The 22,041-nt window shown below is 38.4% G+C and overlaps 1 protein-coding gene across 1 annotated transcript in view; it reads right to left on the bottom strand.

Moving 5' to 3' along the window:
- SPAG17 (sperm associated antigen 17) overlaps positions 1 to 22,041 on the bottom strand; it is a 221,521-nt gene that overhangs the window by 25,889 nt on the left and 173,591 nt on the right. Inside the window, exons 33-42 of the mRNA XM_060120028.1 lie at positions 21,856 to 22,001; positions 21,621 to 21,751; positions 19,713 to 19,840; positions 10,987 to 11,169; positions 9,911 to 10,024; positions 9,329 to 9,374; positions 7,260 to 7,359; positions 6,993 to 7,040; positions 4,306 to 4,405; positions 3,475 to 3,577 (exon numbers count right to left, since the gene is read on the bottom strand). Coding sequence (XP_059976011.1) covers positions 3,475 to 3,577; positions 4,306 to 4,405; positions 6,993 to 7,040; positions 7,260 to 7,359; positions 9,329 to 9,374; positions 9,911 to 10,024; positions 10,987 to 11,169; positions 19,713 to 19,840; positions 21,621 to 21,751; positions 21,856 to 22,001 — 1,099 coding nt within the window. The remainder of the gene's footprint in view (positions 1 to 3,474; positions 3,578 to 4,305; positions 4,406 to 6,992; positions 7,041 to 7,259; positions 7,360 to 9,328; positions 9,375 to 9,910; positions 10,025 to 10,986; positions 11,170 to 19,712; positions 19,841 to 21,620; positions 21,752 to 21,855; positions 22,002 to 22,041) is intronic.

Consider the following 22,041-nt stretch of genomic DNA (forward strand, 5'->3'; position numbering starts at 1 on the left):
TGTGCATTGATTTTGTATCCTGTTACTTTACCAAATTCATTGATTAGCTCTAGTAGTTTTCTGGTAGTGTCTTTAGGATTCTGTTATCTGCAAACAGTGACAGTTTTACTTCTTCTTTTCTGATTTGGATTCCTTTTATTTCTTTTTTTATCTCTGATTGCTGTGGCTAAAATTTCCAAAACTACGTTGAATAATGGTGGTGAGAGTGGGCAACATTTTCTTGTTCCTGATCTTAGAAGAAAGGGTATTCTGTTGGTTTTGGATGGAATGTCCTATAAATAACAATTAAGTCCATCTGGTCTAATGTCTCATATAAAGCTTGTGTTTCCTTATTTATTTTCATTTTGGATGATCTGTCCATTGGTGAAAGTGGGGTGTTAAAAGTCCCCTACTATTATTATTATTATTATTATTATTATTATTATTATTATTTTTTGCTGTACGCGGGCCTCTCATTGTTGTGGCCTCTCCTGTTGCGGAGCACAGGCTCCGGACGCGCAGGCTCAGCGGCCATGGCTCATGGGCCCAGCCGCTCCGTGGCATGTGGGATCTTCCTGGACTGGGGCACGAACCCGCGTCCCCTGCATCGGCAGGCGGACTCTCAACCACTGCGCCACCAGGGAAGCCCATCCCCTACTATTATTGTGTTACTCTCGATTTCCCCTTTTATGGCTGTTAGCATTTGTCTTATGAATTAAGGTGCTCCTATGTTGGGTGCATAAATATTTATAATTGTTATATCTTCTCCTTGGATTGATCCCTTGATCATTGTATAGTTTCCTTCTTTGTCTCTTGTAATGGTCTTTATTTTAAAGTCTGTTTTGTCTGATATGAGAATTGTTACTCCAGCTTTCTTTTGATTTCCATTTGCATGGAATATCTTTTTCCAACCCCTCACTTTCAGTCTGTATGTGTCTCTAGGTCTGAAGCGGGTCTCTTGTAGACAGCATATATATACGGGTCTTGTTTTTGTATCCATTCAGCCAGTCTATGTCTTTTGGTTGGAGCATTTTATCCATTTGCATTTGAGAAAATTATCGATATGTATGTTCCTATTACCATTTTCTTCATAGTTTGGGGTCTGTTATTGTAAGTCTTTTCCTTCTCTTGTGTTTCCTGCCTAGAGAAGTTCCTTTAGTGTCTGTTGTAAAGCTGGTTTGGTGGTGCCGAATTCTCTTAGCTTTTGCTTGTCTGTAAAGGTTTTAATTTCTCCATTGAATCTGAATGAGATCCTTGCTGGGTAGAGTAAACTTGGTTGTAGGTTTTTCCTTTCCATCACTTTAAGTAAGTCCTGCCTCTCCTTTCTGGCTTGCAGAGTTTTTGCTGAAAGATCAGCTGTTAACCTTATGGTGATTCCCTTGTATGTTATTTGTTGCTTTTGCCTTGCTGCTTTTAATATTTTTTCTTTATATTTAATTTTTGATAGTTTGATTAACATGTGTCTTGGCATGTTTCTCCTTGGACTTATCCTGTATGGGACTCTGTGCTTCCTGGACTTGATTGACTATTTCCTTTCCCATATGAGGGAAGTTTTCAACTATAATCTCTTCAGATATTTTCTCAGTCCCTTTCTTTTTCTTCTCTTCTTCTTCTGGGACCCCTATAATTCGAATGTTGGTGTGTTTAATGTTGTCCCAGAGGTCTCTGAGACTGTCCTCCATTCTTTTCATTCTTTTTTCTTTATTCTGCTCTGCAGTAGTTATTTCCACTATTCTATCTTCCAGGTCACTTATCCGTTCTTCTGCCTCACTTATTCTGCTATTGATTCCTTCTAGAGAATATTTAATTTCATTTATTGTGTTGTTAATCATTGTTTGTTTGCTCTTTAATTCTTCTAGGTCCTTGTTAAACATTTCTTGTATCTTATCCATTCTGTTTCCAAGATTTTGGATCATCTTTACTATCATTATTCTGAATTCTTTTTCAGGTAGACTGCCTATTTCCTCTTCATTTGTTTGGTCTGGTGGGTTTTTACCTTTCTCCTTCATCTGCTGCATATTTCTGTCTTCTCATTTTGCTTTACTTACTGTGTTTGGGGTCTCCTTTTAGCAGGCTGCAGGTTCATATTTCCTGTTGTTTTTGGTGTCTGCCCCCGCTGGGTAAGGTTGGTTCAGTGGGTTGTGTAGGCTTCCTGGTGGAGGGGACTGGTGCCTGTGTTCTGGTGGATGAGGCTGGATCTTGTCTTTCTGGTGGGCAGGACCGAGTCCTGTGGTGTGTTGTGGGGTGTCTGTGAACTTAGTATGATTTTAGGCAGCCTCTCTGCTAATGGGTGGGGCTGTGTTCCTGTCTTGCTAGTTGTTTGGCTTGGGGTGTCCAGCACTGGAGCTTGCTGGTCTTTGAGTGGAGCTGGGTCTTAGCATTGAGATGGAGATCTCTTAGAGCTCTCGCCAATTGATATTATGTGGGGCCAGGAGGTCTCTGGTGGTCCAGTGTCCTGAACTCGGCTCTCCCACCTCAGAGGCTCAGGCCTGACACCCCGCCAGAGCACCAAGACCCTGTCAGTCATAAGGAATTATCAAGATAGTGGTCACTGGCAAGTGAAACCACAAGAGGAGAGGCCCGTGCTGTGCCTGGTTCTGCTGAGCAATTTTCAGACATTAGCTCATTCTGGCAACAGGGCGACTGGGTCAGCGAGGCAGGATGGTGTCCGTGAGGTGGGCGGCACTCAGCAGATGCAAGGCCTGAGGGGCCCTGTCGAAGCCCTCAGGGAAGGCCGACAGCGGCCAGGACTCTGGCCTCCTGCGGCTGCAGCCTCTTTAGCGTCTCCTTCCCGATGTCAAGTTGCTCTCACTCCTGCTTTGGTGGCCGTGCCTTTACCCTGAGTTTCTTCATGAGGTAAGCGCTCCCTGAGGTGAAAAGCGCGGGCCTCACTGAAGCATGAGAAATGAGGGTGGAGCCATGGGGCCAATGATATTGACTTTTTTGAATTGTCTGTGTCAGTTGTCTTATTAAATGTCTACATTCTGGTTTGTCTGATTGTTTCCTTTTGATTAAATTCAGGTTAAGGATTTTTGGTGAGAATTCTACACAGGTTCTAGGAACAATATTCATATTGCATTATATGAGAAAACATCTAATGCTAGGTTGTCTCACATATGGTAGAAGTTTGATCACTTGGTTAAGGTGGAAAATGCCATCTCCCTCCATTGTAAAGGCATATTCTCCTCCTCATAATTAGCAGGTAATACGTGAGGTGATAGTTGGAGACCATGTAAATGTCCTGTTTTCCAACAACCTTTCATTACTCCCTTGATTTTTAAATTAGTCAGGTCTTCTTAATGCTTTTAGGTAAATTTTAAGCATACAGGATGAAAACTAAATTTTATTTACATTTTAGTTTCCTCATATAACTCAGCCAAATCTATAATATATAGGTAACACCGTGTTATGTCATTAGCTGTTACTGAGACAAAAAGTTGTAGGAACTAGTTATGTTCTACATTAACAGGAATAAGAGCTACATGAACATATTACCTGGAGGAAGACTGGATGTATCTTGAACAGCTGTTTTGCTTGCATCCTCGTCTTTCTTTGTAAAAGAAGGCAAGTTCTTGGAAAGGGTGTCCAGATAATTAAACTTAAAGGAAAATTCAAAGATTTATTTTAGACTTACACATGGCTGAAAGGCAAGTGCTACAAGCATGCTAAGTTGGTAAACAGTGATAAAAGCATATTTTTTAAGGCCCTGAAAAGGAAGTTTGCAAACTACAAGTTGTTCAAGAAACTGATTAACTCAATTCTGAATTTTGTTAATTAGTCATAATTTCCCATAATTTCTTGTCAGGCAGGCTCTGGTTAATAATAACATCTGGAATTTTCATAGAAGCACAGGGAGTTCTGAACACATGAAAATCCTCCCTTTGTTTGAGAGTTTCAAGGTTTCATAGGAGAGGAGATCCATGTTCTCCTTCCATGGGCTTCCAAGAACTCACAATCTCTCAGTGTTGCCTAAGCAGCTGATGAGTGAGGAGATTTTAATAGAATAAAAACTTCAAAATGGGATTTATCAGAGGATAATCATCAATAGGGAGAATTCAACCCAAAAAGAGCTTAAAATAGATGGGAGAACATAATTAATAGTGATAATGCAAGGCAGGGAGGTAGAGCTGTAGGAATACACTGGCAAAGAATTTCCCTCTCACATGCTGGTGAGGACATGATTTGAAGAGTATGGGTTAGTCAATTGGGTTGATGCTTGAAGCAGGAAAGAAACAACATCAGGATAGGTAGGTTACATTAAAAGCACAGGCATTGTATCAACTTCTATGAAGACTCATTCAATTTTTGTTAATTACATTCAATTACCTGAGACTGATGTAACTTGCTTAGTTCAGATTTCCAGTAGGGCGATATTACTTTGTTCCTAATTTCCTTTAGATAGTTTTGTGTTTTTTCAATTTCCTCCCTGGTGGATATTTCCATAAGGATGCAAAAGAAGACACAGAACATTAACAAAATATGTTATTTGCTTTTGTTTCAGTTCTAAATCCCACAGAAAATGGGGATCACTAACAAAACTGGTAAGAATTAACTTGGGCATTTTTTTGTCAACTTGTTTCAGTTCATCTTCTGCTTCTTGTAGAATCAGTAACATTTCTGACCTCAGAAATTAGACTTTCATGTAAGATAGGAAATAATGATACCAGCTGGTAGTCTGGTTTTACGGTTGATCTCAAAAGGCTACAAACCACATGGATGACCTTTTTGCATGTCTTTCCATTTCTCCGAGGTTTAATTGACAGCTAGATTCTACTGATTTCCAAAATTTCAGTAGCAGTGGTAACACTGAAACCTGGGGAATGAATGGCTTATGAAAAATGCAATTAATGATCACAAAGTAAAATAAAAACAATCATAATCTTGCTAGCTGACTTTCCATATTAGAAAATGTACTGGGGAGGCAATAGTCCAGCTAAAAACTACACTTCCCAGCCTTCCCTCTATATACGGATAGCCAGTAAGATGTAAACTGAAGTCACTGGGTAAGACTTCAGAAAGCTTTTAAAGAGGGCTAACTCAGCTGGAAGGCTGTCCCTTTGTCCTTGCTTCATTTCTTTTCCTACTTCCTAAAATATGAATGAAATGGCTGTAGCTGCAGCAGTCATTTTGCAACTAGGAAGCAAACTTGAGGATGGAAATCATGTGCTAAGAATGATGGAACAGAAAAAAGGAAGGAATCTTAGTTCCTGATGATGAAGTGGCACTGCCTGCCATGGACTGCCCACTTGTGACTTCTTTTACGTTAGGAAAAACAAACTTCTTTCTTGTAAAACACTGATTTGGGGGTTGTCCGTTAAATGCAGCCAAACCTAACCCTATCTGAAATAATTTTCATTTTTAAGTGCTTATTGCATGCCAGGAAAACTTTGCAAAGTACTTTACATTTAATCTTACAATAACTCTATGAGTTACTATTATTATCCCCATTTTATTCGTCAAAAATTCAAGGCATAGAGAAGTAACTAGTAAGAGGTAAAGTCTCAATTAAAATCCAGGTTGCCTGCACCAAAGCCTGTGATCTTGAGAAGTGCTTATGCAAGTCAGCTGTTAGTGAACTGACAGAGATCTTAGATACTAGGTGGTCTAATCAACCTCATTTTATAGATAAGCAAACTGAATTCCTGAAGTAAGTTTTACTGAAGTAAAACAACCAGCTGGAATCATACAGTCTGCAAATAATCAAATTGGAGCTGATTCTAGGTCTGCTGGCTCTAAGACCAGTGCTCTTTCTCTTATACTAGATGGCCTCTCTGGAAATACTGGCTGAATGAAAATCGTCTTATTTAAACAGCTTGAATTTCTCATTAAAATCTCTCTACTAGCTCACTGGTTTCATTCATCAATCTATGGAAGTCTGGCTACTGCCTATCACTCTCTTAAAATTGTTCTTACAAAAGAAATCAATAAACCTTCCAACCGATAAGCACAAATTCCTCTTTTCATTCTCCTTTCTGATTCTTCCATGGCATCTGACATTTGTTGACTACCTTCTATTTCCTTGAAACTTTCTCCCTCCTTAACCCTCCTCCCCTGTCCATTTTCCATGTTGCCAGCCCTTCTCTTTCTAGGACATATATCTAATTATGTGTTTCACTTTCTTCTTCAAAAACTTTTGTTGGCTTGCCATTTCTACCTATGGGTTAAAATTCGAAATTGTTAATGTTTCAAAAATTTTTTAAAATGTGAATGGATAACACATGCAAATGTACATAACTCAAAAAGTAGAAAAGAGTACATAATGAAAAGGAAGTCCATCTTGCACTATCCCCTAACCTCTCAGTCTCCTTCTCCACAGGCACTCACTGTCACCAGGCTCTTGGATATCCTTTCAGGGATATTCTATAGGACAGTATATATTTCTAGTTTGACCTTGTATAGAGGAGTGGCCCATGAGACCTAAGGTCTTATCTCACCACCTCTCCAACGCATTCCACAAGGTAGCCCAGACGTTTTTATTAAGAAGCATATTCATCCTGGGAGTCATTCTGGAGAGGAGCCATGCAAATGTGTACAGTGGTACCATATGTACTACTATACACTCAATAAATATATCTGGCTTCCTTTCTTTAGGGCAAGAGGGCTGGGGTTGGAATCCTCAGCCAGGATTGAAAGGAAACCAGAGCACATAAGGCTTAGAGCACATTCCTCGTGTGCATTATAAGAATCCTTGCATGTTTACAACTATGCTCTGCATTAAGTTCTAGAATATTTATTAGTATATTAGAATTACCAAAGCACAGAGAATACCTGAGAGCTTCCTTGCTTATGAGAGAGAGAGGATCTACCTAATGGTCAAATGGTCTTCCTCAAAAGATAATAACGTCACTGCCCAAAAGATGAATGACTGCTGGGCAGAAATGTAGCAGAATTTAAAGAACATCGGGAAGCCTGGATGGTAGGACTTTGCAACCCACTCCATTCTAAAATTCTATGACTCCACCAAACTGGGTCTTTCACATGTTTATTTTATGTATAGTTCAGGGTAGAATTACCTCTTTTGAGCTAACTTTTCTTTCCAGCGCTTTGTTGTTTCTGCGTGCCTGTGTAAAAGGAAAGGAAAAAAAATACGATGAAAAAAGGCAATGTTCTCAGCTTACAGATAATAAAAGAAAACCCACCCTTGTATGATAAATTGTTAACAGCATGGAAGATGAAAGGCTAATTCCTTGATGTAGTCACCCACTGTAGGACACCCGCACCTCTCCATTTCCTCATCATTTCCTTAATACTGGTTGGAACAGATTATTGGATCAGCTTACCTCCATTTCTTTTCAGAGAAATCTGTCTCAAAGTTTTCTGGTGGACATTCTGTAGTATTAGCCAAAGACTGCTTGAATAAATCGGTTAGGTGGGCTGCAACTTTAAAAACAGATGCATTTAACTTTTATCCTCACTTCTTGACAGCCCAGCACACAACCAGTACACAATTGTGTGTACACAGTACACACAATTACTCATTTGAGATGTTTTCTAAGAGCCTATATTGAGTCTACCAAGTGATTACTAGAATTTCCATGACCAAGCAATAATATAACAGGAAACCAGGTATCTCTATGAAATACCCTTTTAGAAAACATACATCTTATAGTCAAAATGTAAAATGTAAGTGACACCTTATTTGTCCCACATCACTGGGGGCGTCAGTGTTCTACCTAACTGAATTTCTTCACATCTGAAGCACCAAAGCTCAAAAAAATTAAACACTTTATTGAAATTGTTTTTCTAAAACAATATCTAAAGATCTAAACCTAAGAATATGAATATAATACAACGGTTATTTGATAATTCGGGCAGTGGTTCTCAGAGGTTATTCCAGAGAACATGGTCTTGGTGGGATGTTAACAGGAGATTAAAAAAGAAAGAAGGTTCCATGTTCCATGGTTATATGAGTTTGGGAAACACTGATTTTTACAAGGTTAAATATGTTTCATTACTGTAGAGCTTTTCTGGACCCTTAATTAGTTCATGTACTTTGTGGCTGTCTAAGAAGGTAAGGCAATATGCAGCATTATGCAAACTTATGTTAGCATAGAACTCATTTTTTTTTTTTCTGGAGCTGTCTCATAGACTAGTGTTTTAGGAAGTACTTTGGGGAGTGTTGACTTAGGGTCACCACTATTAATGTGTCAGGGGCAGCTGTAAACATGCAAGACTCTGATTCCTGCATCTGTTTGTCTGTTTGAAAAATATGTTTGATTTGTCCTTCACGATTGGGCAGCCTGTGCATTTACCTTACAGTGATTGTTCCCTCACACCAGAGGTTAAAATTTCAAATGCTACAATGTAGGGCCACCAGATAAAGTATAGGGCACCTAGTTAAATTTGAATTTCAGAGAAACAACAAAAAAATCTTTAGTATAAGTATGTTCCATGTTATTCTGAGACATCCTTATAACAAAAAAATTTGTTGTTTGTCCAAAATTCAAATTTAACTCGGCCTTCTGCATTTTTATTTGCTAAATCTGGCAACCCTAACATAAGAGGCCACTCAGGTAAAAGAGTGACAACAGAGTGTAAGGACAGGAGACACTGGTGGCTGTGATGGATTCTTTTGTTCATGGCAGTTCTAAAAGGGCAGCTGCTAATCATCTTCAGCTACATGTCACTGTGTGGTAATGGGACATTTCAAGATAAGGAAAATTCAGATACAGAAACAACAAAAGCAACTGTGCAAGACAACATTGTGGGAGACACACAAAACACATCTGTGGGCTGAATGGAGCCCGTGGCTGCCAGTTCCTGACTTTTGTCATATGACCAAAATAGAAAAGAAAATCCCAAACCACAAAAATTCTCCACTGCTTGTCTTCTGTGAACTATGAAACCATATAACCAAGTTTTTGGGGCTGTATATATCCCCAAATAAATAAGCTTTCCAAGAGTAGACTGCTTGGGCCACATATAGTGCAAAACAGTGCAAGGTTTTGTTGATACCTGTGTAGTTGCTCCAAAGTTCTGTGTGTGTGTGTGTGTGTGTGTGTGTGTGTGTATTGGGAGTAGAGTGTTGGTTGGTTGACTGTTTCCTTCCTGTATGATTGCTATGTTCTAAATGCAAGTTGAGGCTAACTTAAAAGCCAAATGTCAACTTTTATCATTCAACATGTGATAGTTAAAGATAAATTAGAGGCAATCATGGTTTGAAGGATCTCACAGTTTAGGTAGGAAGAAAATATATAAATAAATCATTACAATACAACATGGCCAATATGACAACAGAAATATGTACATGGTACTTTGCTATCAGATGAGAGAATAACTGAGAAGTGTATTTAAGATTGTTCCTTTGCAATCTGTAACTATTTTTCAGAAAAATATTAAATGTAATTACCTTCAGTAACATGTCTTTTTGTAGTTTTCTCCATTTTAGGGAAAGACTGAAATGAAGATAGAATTCCTTAATGATGATGATTATATTACATACAAAATTTACTTTGTTTAGAAGGATTCCTTATGTGATCAAATTGATCTTTTATGGAACTTACTATAAAATGAATTAGTTTTTTAATGCCAATACAAAAAGTGACGTGATTTTTTTAGTCATTTCTTTCACATAGCAAATTTCTAAAAATGGAAATAATTTTAAGTGTAGAAATTGATTTTTCTTCCTTCTTCTTATTTCATTCATTAATTCATAAGACATTTCAATGAATGTCAGTTTCTCTGAAGACAATAAAAACTTTTATTTAAGAGCCTTCAGAATTATTTATGATTTAAGGAAGAGCCTAAAAAGCTTTTGGAAAATTCGATATATATAAGGGATCAGAGTTCCACAGAAATAAGAAATTATAAGGAGGGAGAAAATGCTTCATAGAAGTGGCAGAAACAGCTATTATTTACAATATTTTGTCTCGAAGCATTTAATATTGAGACAATAGTAAAACCACTAGAGTAAAAAACATTTCTTTCTCACCATAACTAGCTTGAGGAGATTTGCAGCACTGGTTCTCTCCTCCTCAGTTCTGGAATCTTTAACTGTCATTTCCTGTAGCTCATCTTCTTTCTTTAGAATATGGTTTATATAATCCTAAATCAGTAGAATAAAAGAAATCAATAAAATGCAGAAATATGGTAGAGACAGACACAGAATAGTCAACATCAGCTTGAAATATTACAAAAAGGTTAAGAATATGTCAGTTCACAAGGCTCAACAATCAGTTACTGGTCAAGCAATCTGGAAAGGCTTTTCCTTAATAGGTTAATAAACAAAGACCTGAGAAGTCCAAAAGCAAAGCTTTAAGAGCCACAGGACATTAGAATTGTCTGAGGACCTCAGAGAGGCCCAGCTTCTCATTCAGTGCTCCAGTGTCCTCATCAAGAAAATGGACAGAGTTGGGTTAGATGATTTCTAGAGTCCTTTCCAGGTATAGCCTTTATGATGAGATCTATGAATGTGAGTTACTCAGTTCATGCCTTTGCTTCCAAGAGAAATATACTTTACCTTTTGCATAAATATCTGATCTGTTTTCACAGATAATGGTCCCCTGCTGTATGCCAGGTACTGGGTACATAACCATAAACAAAACACATATGATACTTGTTCTGAGAGAGCTGACACACTTGACAGTGAGATGTTATAGATACGCTTATACAGTTAACTATATATGTACAAATTTTTAGACTATTTCCCAAAACCAACAATCCTTTTCTTCCTCCGACAAGTGTCAGGTTAATATGCAGTTCTACCTTTTTCCAGAGGTTACTAGATCAGTTTCCCATATACTGAGAGAGGAGGAGGACGATATTGCAATCACATATAAAAGTTACTTATCTTCTCAATGTCTTTGGGGTCTCAAAACTTCCTATACCTTATGGGAACCATTAAGCATTTTCTGCCTTTCAACCTCCTACTCTCTAGAAGATTGACATTTATGTGTTGCATTAGATAAATATTGGCAGAATTACATAATTTCAGGTTCCTCAGGAAACCAAGAAGAATGATTGCTCTGTTCCTGATTCTTTTGGGTCAGGTTACCAGAATTCCATTACCTTCAGGGAAATCTGCAGTTTCAATTTCACCTCATTCTTTATGACCTCGTGCTGGATGAACTGGCGTATCTGTAGCACGCTGGGGCTCTTCTGTATAGGGGCTGGGGCACTCACTAACTGTTTGGACCCAACGTCGAGGCCCTTCCAAATCTGAGTGCCAAATGGAGGCCCTGGAGTTTTTTTCTATTAATGAAACAAAGCAAAACAACCACTAAACAAATGAGAATATTTTACCGTTAGAATTGTTTTTTCCACCAAGTACTTATTATGTAGACACTCTATGCTAGGAACCACTCATTAGGGAATACCACAGTGATAAAATGGATCCCTGCTCTCAAAAATGTTTGCAAATATAAGGGAAACTGGGAACAGAACTGGGCAAGTTTTCCTCTTTAAATATGTTACCAAGAATAAGGATATTTAAAAATCCTGTTGCCTGATGTCCCACTGGATAGCATTTAGGGGAATGCTAAGCCATGCTGTTGCCATGGTGATGCAGCAGCAACCTCAGTTATGCCAAATGCATGCAACTATTCCCTAAAATCCACAGGGAGCCTAAGACACTTGGAATTAACAATCTTTAACTTTTTGGTTCCATGTTCATTTTGACTTGGAGAGATACTTTGAGAGAGAAATCATCCCATAGATCTGGGAAGTCTTTGAGCTCATTCTAGATTAAGCATGCCACTAGAATCTTCCTGGGATCTCTTGGGCAGAAACATGTGTCTTGAGTAGATTCACATCTCTATGTTCTCCTTGTAATTGATTTTCAGGAGTGGTGTGCCCTGATGTGTTTCATTTTAAATTGCTCTTCAATTTCATTCCTTTTTACAGCTAAGTAATATTCCATTGTATATATGTGCCACATCTCTTTATCCATTCATCTGTTGATGGACATTTAGGTTGCTTCTATGTCCTGGCTATTGAAAATAGTGCTGCCATGAACATTTTGGTACATGACTCTTTTTGAATTATGGTTTTCTCAGGGTATATGCCCAGTAGTGATATTGCTGGGTCATATGGTAATTCTTTTTTTAGTTTTTTAAGGAACCTCCATACTGCTCTCCATTGTGGCTGTATCAATTTACATTCCCACCAACAGGGCAGGAGGCTTGGGTTCCCTTTTCTCCACTCACTCTCCAGCATTTATGAAAAAAATAATAAAATAAAATAAATTGTTCTTCAGTGCCAAATGCCTGGTCAGTGATAGCTACTCAGAGGCTTGCCTGGGTGGCCACTCCAATGGGCATAGAAGGTCATAACTATAGGAGCTGTGGAGGAAGAGAATGAACGTCCTTCATTAATCTCAGGTGTGGTATATTATTTCTCACAGTGCAGTATTTTCAACTTGGAGATAGTTTTAGTAAACCATTTGGTGTGGTCTTTTCATTTTTCAGACAAGGAGTTAAGACATGCATTGTGACTTTTCCCAAATTCCACATCAATAATTGATAGAGCCAAGACTAGAATTCAGATCATCTTCATTCACCATGTTGCTTATAGGCACCAAACAGAAATATAGGGTCCTGTGGGCAAGCACAGGTCACTACCCACACCCTGCTGGGAGCCTATGCAACACGCCAGGGCCAACTAACCCAGGAGAACACACAGCATGCCTCAGGCTCTTGCAATGTCACACCAGCCTCTGCTGCCACAAGCACTTCCGGCATCTCAACTGTGACTACCGTACCCCTCGCTCTCCCTGGCCTGAGTGAGCAAGAGAGCCCTAATCAGCTGCTGCTTTAACTGCCTACTCTCTGGCCAGGGAACAGATGCCTGAGGGCAGCCTACATTCAGAGGTGGGGTCAAAACCAAAGCCGAACCCCAGGAGCTGTGTGAACAAAGAAGAGAAAGGGAAAGCTCTCTGTGCAGCCGCAGGAGCAGCAGATTAAATCCCTGCAATCGACTTGGGAAACCCTGCAACTGTGGAATACCTGAATAGACAACGAGCGCTCCCAAAATTGAGGTGGTGGACTTTGGGGGAAACTGTGGACTTGGGTTTGCTTTCTGTGTTTGATTTGTTTTTGGTTTTATGTTTACCTTAGTTTAGTTTTTGTTTCCATTTGTGGGTATGTTTATTGGTTTAGTTGATCTCTTAGTTTTTGTTTCTCTTTTTGTGAGTGTGTGTGTGTGTTTCTTTGTGTGATTTTGTCTGTTTAGTTTTGCTTTTACCATTTGTCTTTGGGTTCTGTCTGTTTGTATTTATATTTTTTTACAAGTGTGTTTGTGTATGTTTCGTTGTGTGATTTTGTCTGCTTAGTTTTACTGTTACCATTTCTTTTGGCATTCTGTTTGCTCTTGTTTTTTTCCTTCTCTTCCTTTTCTTCCATGCCATGTGGCTGTCAGGGTCTTGGTGCTCCAGCTGGGTGTCGGGCCTGAGCCTCTGAGGTGGGAGAGCTGAGTCCAGGATGTTGGACCACCAGAGACCTCCCGGTCCCATGTAATATTAATTGGTGAGAGCTCTCCCAAAGATCTCCATCTGAACACCAAGACCCACCTGCACCCAACAGCCAGCAAGCTCCAGTGCTGAACGCCCCATGCCAAACAACTAACAAGACAGGAACACAATCCCATCCAGTAGCAGAGAGGCTTCTTAAAGTCATACTAAGTTCACAGACACTACAAAACACACCACTGGATGCAGCACTGTCCACCAGACGGAAAAGCCCCAGCCCCAACCACCAGAACACAGGCAACGGTCCCCCACACCAGGAAGCCTACATAACCCACTGAACCAACCTCACCCACTAGGGGAAGACACCAGAAATAAAGGAACTAGGAACCTGCAGCCTGAGAAATGGAGGCCCCAAACACAGTAAGTTAAACAAAATGAGAAGACAGAGAAGTATGCAGCAGAAAAAGAGCAAGGTAAAAACCCACCAGACCAAATAAATGAAGAGGAAATAGGCAGTCTACCTGAAAAAGAAATCAGAGTAATGATAGTAAAAATGATCTAAAATCTCAGAAATACAATGGAGAAAATACAAGAAATGTTTAACAATGACCTAGAGGAACTAAAGAGCAAACAAACAATGATGAACAACACAATAAATGAAATTAAAAATACACTAGAAGGAATCAATAGCAGAATAAGTGAGGCAGAAGAATGGATAAGTGACCTGGAAGATAGAATAGTGGAAGTAACTGCCACCTAGCAGAATAAAGAAAAAAGAAAGAAAGGATTTGAGGACAGTCTCAGAGACTTCTGGGACAACATTAAATGCACCAACATTCGAATTATAGGGGTCCCAGAAGAAGAAGAGAAAAAGAAAAGGACTGGGAAAATATTTGAAGAGATTAGAGTTGAAAACTTCCCTAATATGGGAAAGGAAACAGTCAATCAAGTGCAGGAAGTGCAGACTCCCATACTGGATAAATCCAAGGATAAACATGCCAAGACACATATAATCAAACTATCAAAAATTAAATATAGAGAAAAAATATTAAAAGCAGCAAGGCAAAAGCAACAAATAACATACAAGGGAATCACCATAAGGTTAACAGCTGAAGTTTCAGCAAAAACTCTGCAAGCCACAAGGGAGTGGCAGGACATATTTAAAGTGATGAAAGGGAAAAACCTACAACCAAGATTACTCTCCCCAGCAAGGGTCTCATTCAGATTCGATGGAGAAATTAAAACCTTTACAGACAAGCAAAAGCTAAGAGAATTCAGCACCACCAAACCAGCTTTACAACAGACACTAAAGGAACTTCTCTAGGCAGGAAAAACAAGAGAAGGAAAAGACCTACAAAAACAAACCCCAAACAATTAAGAAAAAGGTAATCGGAACATACATATCGATAATTACCTTAAATGCAAATGGATTAAATGCTCCAATCAAAAGACACATACTGGCTGAATGGATACAAAAATAAGACCTGTATATATGCTGCCTACAAGAGACCCCTTCAGACCTGAGGAAACACACAGACTGAAAGGGAGGGGATGGAAAAAGATATTCCATGCAAATGGAAATCAAAAGAAAGGTGGAGTAGCAATTCTCATATCAGAAAAAATAGACTTTAAAATAAAGACTGTTAAAATAAAGACAAAGGATACTACATAATGATCAAGGGATCAATCCAAGAAGATATAACAATTATAAATATTTATGCACCCAACATAGGAGCACCTCAATATATAAGCCAAATGCTAACAGCCATAATAGGGGAAATTGACAGTGACACAATCATAATAGGGAACTTTAACACCCCACTTTCACCAATGGACAGATCATCCAAAATGAAAATAAATAAGGAAACACAAACTTTAAATGACACATTAGACCAGATGGACTTAATTGATATTTATAGGACATTCCATCCAACACCAACAGAATACACTTTCTTCTCAAGTGCACATGGACCATTCTCCAGGATAGATCATATCTTGGGTCACAAATCAAGCCTCAGTAAATTTAAGAAAATTGAAATCATATCAAGTATCTTTTCTGACCACAACGCTATAAGACTAGATATCAATTACAGGAAAAAAATTGTAAAGGGTACAAACACATGGAGGCTAAACAATACGCTACTAAACAACCAAGAGATCACTGAAAAAATCAAAGAGGATATCAAATAATGCCTAGAAACAAATGACAATGAAAACACGATGACCCAAAACCTATGGGAGGCAGCAAAATCTGTTCTAAGGGGGAAGTTTACAGCAATACAATCCTACCTCAAGGAACAAGAAAAATCTCAAATAAACAACCTAACTGTACACTTAAATCAGTTAGAGAAAGAAGAACAGAAAACCCCAAAGTTAGCAGAAGGAAAGGAATCATAAAGATCAGATCAGAAATAAATGAAAAAGAAATGAAGGAAACAATAGCAAAGATCAATAAAACTAAAAGCTGGTTCTTTGAGAAGATAAACAAAATTGATAAACCATTAGCCAGACTCATCAAGAAAAAAAGGAAGACTCAAATCAATAGAATTAGAAATGAAAAAGGAGAAGTAACAACTGACACTGCAGAAATACAAAAGATCATGAGAGATTACTACAAGCAACTCTATGCCAATAAAATGTACAACCTGGAAGAAATGGACAAATTCCTAGAAATGCACAATGTGCCAAGACTGAATCAGGAAGAAATAGAAAATATGAATAGACCAAACACAAGCACTGAAATTGAAACTGTGATTAAAAATCTTCCAACAAACAAAAGCCCAAGACCAGATGGCTTCACAGGTGAATTTTATCAAACATTTAGAGAAGAGCTAACACCTATCCTTCTCAAACTCTTCCAAAATATAGCAGAGGGAGGAACACTCCCAAACTCATTCTACAAGGCCACCATCACCCTGATACCAAAATAAGACAAAGATGTCACAAAAAAAGAAAACTACAGGCCAATATCACTGATGAACATAGATGCAAAAATCCTCAACAAAATACTAGGCAACAGAATCCAGCAGCAAATTAAAAGGATCATACGCTATGATCAACTGGGGTTTATCCCAGGAAAGCAAGGATTCCTCAATAGATGCAAATCAATCAATGTGATATAGCAAGCATATTAACAGATTGAAGGATAAATACCACCTGATAGTCTCAATAGATGCAGAAAAGGCTTTCAACAAAATTCAACACTCATTTATGATAAAAACCCTCCAGAAAGTAGGCATAGTGGGAACTTACCTAAACATAATAAAGGCCATATTTGACAAACCCACAGCCAACATCATTCTCAATGGTGAAAAACTGAAACCATTTCCTCTAATATCAGGAACAAAACATTGGTGCCCAATTTTATCACTGTTATTCAACATAGTTTTGGAAGTTTTAGCCACAGCAATCAGAGAGGAAAAAGAAATAAAACGAATCCAAATCAGAAAAGAAGTAAAATTGTCACTATTTGCAGATGACATGATACTATACATAGAGAATTCTAAAGATGGTAACAGAAAACTGCTAGTGTTAATCAATGAATTTGGTAAAGTAGCAGGATACAAATTAATGCACAGAAATCTCTTGCATTCCTATACACTAGCAACAAAAAATCTGAAACAGAAATTATGGAAACACTTCCATTTACCATTCCAACAAAATGGATAAAATACCTAGGAATAAACATACCTAAGGAGACAAAAGACCTGTATGCAGAAAACCATAAGACACTGATGAAAGAAATCAAAGATGATACAGACAGATGGAGAGATACACTATGTTCTTGGATTGGAAGAATCAACATTGTGAAAATGACTATACTACCCAAAGCAATCTACAGATTCAATGCAGTCCCAATCAAACTACCAATGGTATTTTTCACAGAACTAGAACAAAAAATTTTATAATTTGTATGGAAATACAAAAGACCCTGAACAGCCAAAGCAATCTTGAGAAAGAAAAACAGAGCTGGAGAAATCAGGCTTCCTGACTTCAGACTATTCTACAAAGCTACAGTAACCAAGAGAGTATAGTACTGGCACAAAAACAGAAATATAGATCAATGGAACAGGATAGAAAGCACAGAGATAAACCCTTGCACATATGGTCACCTTTTCTTTGATAAAGGAGGCAGGAATATACAACAGAGAAAAGACAGCCTCTTCAATAAGTGGTGCTGGGAAAACTGGACAGCTAAATGTAAAAGAATGAAATTAATAAACTCCCTAACGCCATACACAAAAATAAACTCAAAATGGATTAAAGACCTAAATGTAAGGCCAGACACTATAAAACTCTTAGAGGAAAACATAGGCAGAATGCTTTATGACATAAATCACAGCAAGATCCTTTTTGATCCACCTCCTAGAGTAATGGAAATAAAAACAAAAATAAACAAATGGGGCCTAATGAACTTAAAAACTTTTGCACAGCAAAGGAAACCATAAAAAAGATGAAAAGTCAACCCTCAGAATGGGAGAAAATATTTGCAAATGAAGCAACTGACAAAGGATTAATCTTCAAAATATACAAGCAGCTCATGCAGCTCCATATCAAATAAACTAACAACCTTGTCCAAAAGTGGGTGGAAGACCTAAATAGACATTTCTCCAAAGAAGATATTCAGATTGCCAACAAACATATGAAAGGATGCTCAACATCACTAATCATTAGAGAAATGCAAATCAAAACCACAATGAGGTATCACCTCACACCAGTCAGAATGGCCATCATCAAAATATCTACAAAGAATAAATGCTGGAGAGGGTGTGGAGAAAAGGGAACCCTCTTGCACTGTTGGTGGGAATGTAAATTAATACAGCTGCTATGGAGAACAGCATGTAGGTTCTTTTAAAAACTAAAAATAGAACTCCCATACGACCCAGCAATCCCATTACAGGGCATATACCCTGAGAAAACCATAATTCAAAAAGAGTCATGTACCACAGTGTTCATTGCAGCTCTATGTACAATAGCCAGGACTTGGAAGCAAGCTAAGTGTACATCGACAGATTAATGGATGAAGAAGATGTGGCATATATATACAATGGACTATTATTCATTCATTAAAAGAAATGAAATTGAGTTATTTGTAGCAAGATGGATGGACCTAGAGTCTGTCATACAGAGTGAAGTAAGTCAGAAAGAGAAAAACAAATACCGTATGCTAACACATATATATGGAATCTAAAAAAAGAAAAATGGTTCTGATGAACCTAGTGGCAGGACAGGAATAAAGATGCAAACCTAGAGAATGGACTTGAGGACACAGGTCGGGGTGGGGGGAGGGTAAGCTGGGATGAAGTGAGAGTAGCACTGACATATATACACTACCAAATGTAAAATAGCTAGCTAGTGGGAAGCAGCTGCATACCATAGGGAGATCAGCTCGGTGCTTTGTGACCACCTAGGGGGTGGGATAGGGAGGGTAGGAGGGAGGCTCAAGAGGGAGGGGATATGGAGATATATGTATATGTATAGCTGATTCACTTTGTTATAAAGCAGACACTAACACAACATTGTAAAGCAATTATACTCCAATAAATATGTAAAAAAAATGAAATGGCAAATCTGGCAAGATGCAGGACTTTATGATTCTTGCTCAAGATATTTTCTCTCACTCTTTAAAAAACCTTAGGTGGGGGCTTCCCTGGTGGCGCAGTGGTTGAGAGTCCGCCTGCCAATGCAGGGGACACGGGTTCATGCCCTGGTCTGGGAAGATCCCACATGCCGTGGAGCGGGTAGGCCCGTGAGCCATGGCCACTGAGCCTGCGCGTCCGGAGCCTGTGCTCCGCAGTGGGAGATGCCACAACAGTGAGAGGCCCATGTACCACAAAAAATACAAAAAAAAACCCAAACCTTAGGTGGGCCTTTCTCTAAGCTGCCACAATTACAATGCTTACTTTTTAAAATTGCAGTTGCAAGTCCCTGTATTTAATATTTCACATTATTCTTACACACTCAGTTTGTGCATTAATAAATTAAGACTAAAGGGAAAGTGAAAGACCTAACATTGTGTGTTAAAACTAACAAATAAATATTGGGAGAGGGAAGGTTTCTGTATTGCAAAATATCAGTAATGGGTTACTCAAACTGAATATTTTCATATTATAGGAAGACGTTCAAGCCTGCAATGTAGGCTAAAAGAAATAAAACTGAGATAAACTAGTCAGGTATATTTCTCTAAAATCTACAAACATAAAACTCCTTGAGCCCATTAACAATTTACAAAAGGAGGGAAATATGTGAATATACAGGAGAAGAGCTGAACTCTGGTCCATAGATAGATGGATATGCAAATATAGTTACTTTATAGCAGAAAACTTTGTACCTCAACAGAGGGAAATGTCTCCCATGTCCTTGACTGGAGATTAGGAGGAACAATTGTATCTAATTCTTTCTTCATTAGCCATGGTGAAGCTTCATGGAAAGGGCGAAGGACAGTAATGCTCAGGGCACCTGGTCACAAAGAGTTATCAGAGGATCATTTTGCTTTCAGAAATATTCTGAGAAATTCAATAGGTATTCACCAAATCGAACAAACACTTTTGAGAAGCCAAACACAATGACTAGGCTTAAGGACCTTACAGTCTAACAAGAAAGGAGAGTCTCAGTCATGGTAACACCTAAAAAAGCTGGATTTAGATCACCTGAAAGTATTAATGGACACTTCACTGTCCTTCGGAAACCACATCCAAGTCCTGTCAGTTCTGCCACTAAACATTTCTTGAGTTCATCTATCCCATCCCCCTCCAGTGACCCTACCTTAGACTATTCCCCTCAGAGCCATCCTGTTTTGGACTACAATGACAACTAACTTTTCTGCCCACATCTACTCTGAATGAACCTCCCTCTGCAGTCAGGGTGACTGATTATGCTAGTCCATGATGTAAAATCTTCTTTGACTTCCCGTTGCTTATGGGATAAAACAGAGGCCTCACCCCTGACTCAACTTGCGCTATTTTCCTTTCTGTACTTTGCCTACTTTGGCCTTTTTTCCCCTGTTCTCCAAAGCTTTAAGCTTCCTGCTTTGTATTCTGTCTTCCAAGAAAGCTCCTCCTCCTATTTTAATTAATGCCTACTTATCCAGTAGCTCTTGGCTCCAGTGTTTTCAGGGAAGCCTTCTAGACTATGTCAGGCTCCTCTGTTAGATGTTCTCATAGAATCATATTCCTTTACTTCATAGATCTTATCCCAATTTATAACGATAGAGTTATTTGTGTGACTATACATTTAATGCCTATCTCTCTCATTAAAGTCTAAGCTCTGTGAAAGCAGGGTCCATTGCTGTCTTAGCTCACCACTGTATTCCTAACACCCAGCCAGTGTTTGGCACATGGTGGTTTTTCACGTAGATGCTAGTTAAACAACTAAGAAAGCAATTTGAGATGAATTCCTATTCTCTTACAGTTCCACACACAGACTGCACAACCAGTCAGAGCTCCCCACTCCCCATATTCACACAGAAAGGGCAAATTTATAACATCACACAACGTACATTGATACATTCAAAGATACAATTGTACATAGATGCAGACATATTCATAAATGAGCACAAAATATATCCCACCAACCAGAGAAAAGATTAAAAAGGAAACACACACATAAACCTAGATATAGCACATTGCTTTGGTACACAGATAACATGAAAGTTTTTTTTTCCTGTGTTTAAATACACGTTACATATACAGTGGCTCTTACTTAGTGCAATATATGTCTCTAACTTTTAATCACACACTAATTTCTTTCAAATTGATGAAACCATGTAAATGCCCAATGAATATAATATGTAACTTATCCTATATTTCAGGTTGATTTTCTAACTGACACGTGAAATGTACTTTCTCCTCTTGTTGTACTAAATTCACCAAGGCAACACATTCAAAATGATAAAAAATGAACTTATGAAAGATAACTCACTTTTGTTTTCCCTACCAAGATGAAACAAACACATAAATAGGAACCTAGGTACATAACTAAACATACCTAACAGATATAAATGCAGATACAAATCTGCTTATAGGTAGGAGGGGGATCATACACAGTTTATATAGGTTGATGCTTAGATAAAGCGTGGTACAGACATAAAGCACTGTATAAATAGGTTGACATGGCCAGGTGAAAAGTGGAGTTGAAAAGCGAGCAAAGGGAAAAAAGTAGAGATGACACGGGGGTAGACTGGATAAGGAGGATGAGAGCTGGTAAAGGGACACAACGAGTTCCAGTCTGGATTCTCTACCTGGCTGTTCCTGTACTGGCTCTTGAAGAACTATGGTAGTTGATTCTCCGTATGCCAAGGAGAGGTATTCTTCTATGTCACTGTCCCGAAGAAGTTCCACTCCTGATCCATCAGCATAGATAACAAAAAACCTATTTGAAGAAATAAAAATATAATCCCTTGACATATTCAACTAAAAGGTTCTTTGAACTTGGAATTGAAAATAAAAGTCGTGATGTTATTTTTATCATATTACCTGGGGACATGTTCACCATAGATTTTCAGATGATTCTTATGAAGGTGAGTGGATGATAACATGTCATAGCCTTCAGCTTTTGCATTTAAGTCATCTTCCAAATTGTTTTCAGATAGGGTAGTTGATGCACTACCATCAGCCATGACCTAAGGGACATAGTATATAAGCAACTAAAAGAAAAGAAAA

This window comes from Mesoplodon densirostris, chromosome 2, assembly GCF_025265405.1.
Source record: "Mesoplodon densirostris isolate mMesDen1 chromosome 2, mMesDen1 primary haplotype, whole genome shotgun sequence".
Lineage (NCBI taxonomy): Eukaryota > Metazoa > Chordata > Mammalia > Artiodactyla > Ziphiidae > Mesoplodon > Mesoplodon densirostris.